This window comes from Silene latifolia, chromosome X, assembly GCF_048544455.1.
Source record: "Silene latifolia isolate original U9 population chromosome X, ASM4854445v1, whole genome shotgun sequence".
Lineage (NCBI taxonomy): Eukaryota > Viridiplantae > Streptophyta > Magnoliopsida > Caryophyllales > Caryophyllaceae > Silene > Silene latifolia.
The window spans coordinates 302,427,683-302,429,427 of NC_133537.1; the positions used below are offsets into that span (position 1 = coordinate 302,427,683).

Below are 1,745 nucleotides of genomic sequence, written 5' to 3' on the forward strand. Positions count from 1 at the left end.
CTATGCTTCTAAAAATGATCGATCAGGGAAGTATTTACCTTTCATAATACGCGACATGAGACTTTCGCTATTTGTTAATAACCGCCAACTTTGTTTTCCAAGCAAGGCCTTATTGAAGCTCATATAATCACGAAATCCAAGCCCACCTTTACACTTTGGCTGACATAACTTCGACCATGCAATCCATGGGATTTTCCGCTTCCCTCGCTCCGACCCCCACCAGAAACACGAGACAAGAGATCGCAATTCATCGCAAAAACTAGCCGGTAGTTTAAAGACACTCATAGCATAAGTGGGAATAGATTGGGCCACTGCCTTTATCAAAGCTTCCCCACCGGCTTTAGATAGTAGCAAACCCCGCCAACCTTGCAATTTCTTACTAATCTTGTCCCGAACCACCGAGGAAATAACCTTCTTCGAATGACTGACCATCGTTGGAAGACCCAAATATTTGTCCTGATTCTCCACAATGCGAACCCCGAGCACCTCCGCTATAGCTGCCCTCCTAGCCATCGTAGTACCACGGCTAAAGGACACCGTCGTTTTCCCCAAATTTACCATCTAACCCGACGCCGCCTCATAACGTTCAAGGATATCCTTAACTTGAGCAGCCTCATCCACATTAGCCCGCGTAAAAAACAAGCTATCATCAGCGAAAAGTAAGTGTGTAACAGTCGGTGCCTGAGCTGCCACTCTAACTTCATGAATAGCCCTAGTTTCCATAAAACGGGACTAACCCAGAATAAAACAACAACAAATAAATGGGAAACTAAAACGCATAAAACGGAACTATATAAGGTCTTGCTATTTCTCCTGCAGCATATGAAAAAGTCGACTTGGCATATCCGAGACCCCAATCACTTGAAGTTGTTGTGCTTGATACACACCCAAATTTGCTAGCCAATCGGCCCAAGCATTTGCTTCCTGATACATATGATGCGTCTTTATTTCCACGGTAAGTCCTGAAGGAAAGACTTAGGCTGTGTTCTTTTGGACTTTTAGGAACTGAACTGAAGTTATAGGAACCGAATTGAACTTATAGGAGCTGAACTGAACTTATAGGAGCTGGACTGAACTTATAGAAACTAAACTGAACTTATAAAAGCTGAACCGAACTGAACTTATTGGAGCTGTACTGAACTTATAAGAGCTGAACTGAACTTATAAGAACTGAACTTATAGAAGTCGAATTGAACTTATAAAAATTTTGCGCTTTATATAAATTTTTTTTATAAGTACTACAATACATTACAATAAAAAATAAATTACATATTACATTTTTTTCTAACCATCTATTTCCATATTATCATCCTCCTCGTCATTTTCATCTTCATCTTCATTTTCAATGACATTATCGAATCGATTGTCTCGCCAAATGTCTTTTACTATGTTATTTCGTACCTTGTATATAGCTTCATTACCCTTCGTTTCAAGTATGCCTGAATCTGTTGGGATTAGTGAGGTATAGGTGAAATAAGAAAAAAAATTAATGAAATAGGTGAACTTGTGAATAATTAATGAGTAGGTAGTGTAGCATAAACAAATTATAAGGGTCGTTTTTTTTATTAAGAATAGTGTGTATAGTATAATTTTAATATTGGACTTTTTTTTTGCATTGATTTAAATGAAAAGCGTACTAATATTTTTCATTTCGTCAATATTAGAAAACGGGTTAAATTTATAGTTAATATAAGTTGTATGAACTTGTATAAATTGAACTTATAGGAGCTGAACTGAACTTTTAT

The 1,745-nt window shown here is 37.5% G+C and overlaps 1 protein-coding gene across 1 annotated transcript; it reads right to left on the bottom strand.

The window, feature by feature from the left end:
- LOC141620411 (putative mitochondrial protein AtMg00310) lies at positions 1 to 513 on the bottom strand. The gene has a single exon (XM_074437288.1). It carries the CDS (start codon positions 511 to 513, stop codon positions 1 to 3), a length of 513 nt encoding a protein of 170 aa, XP_074293389.1.
- Between the last annotated feature and the right edge of the window lie 1,232 nt (positions 514 to 1,745).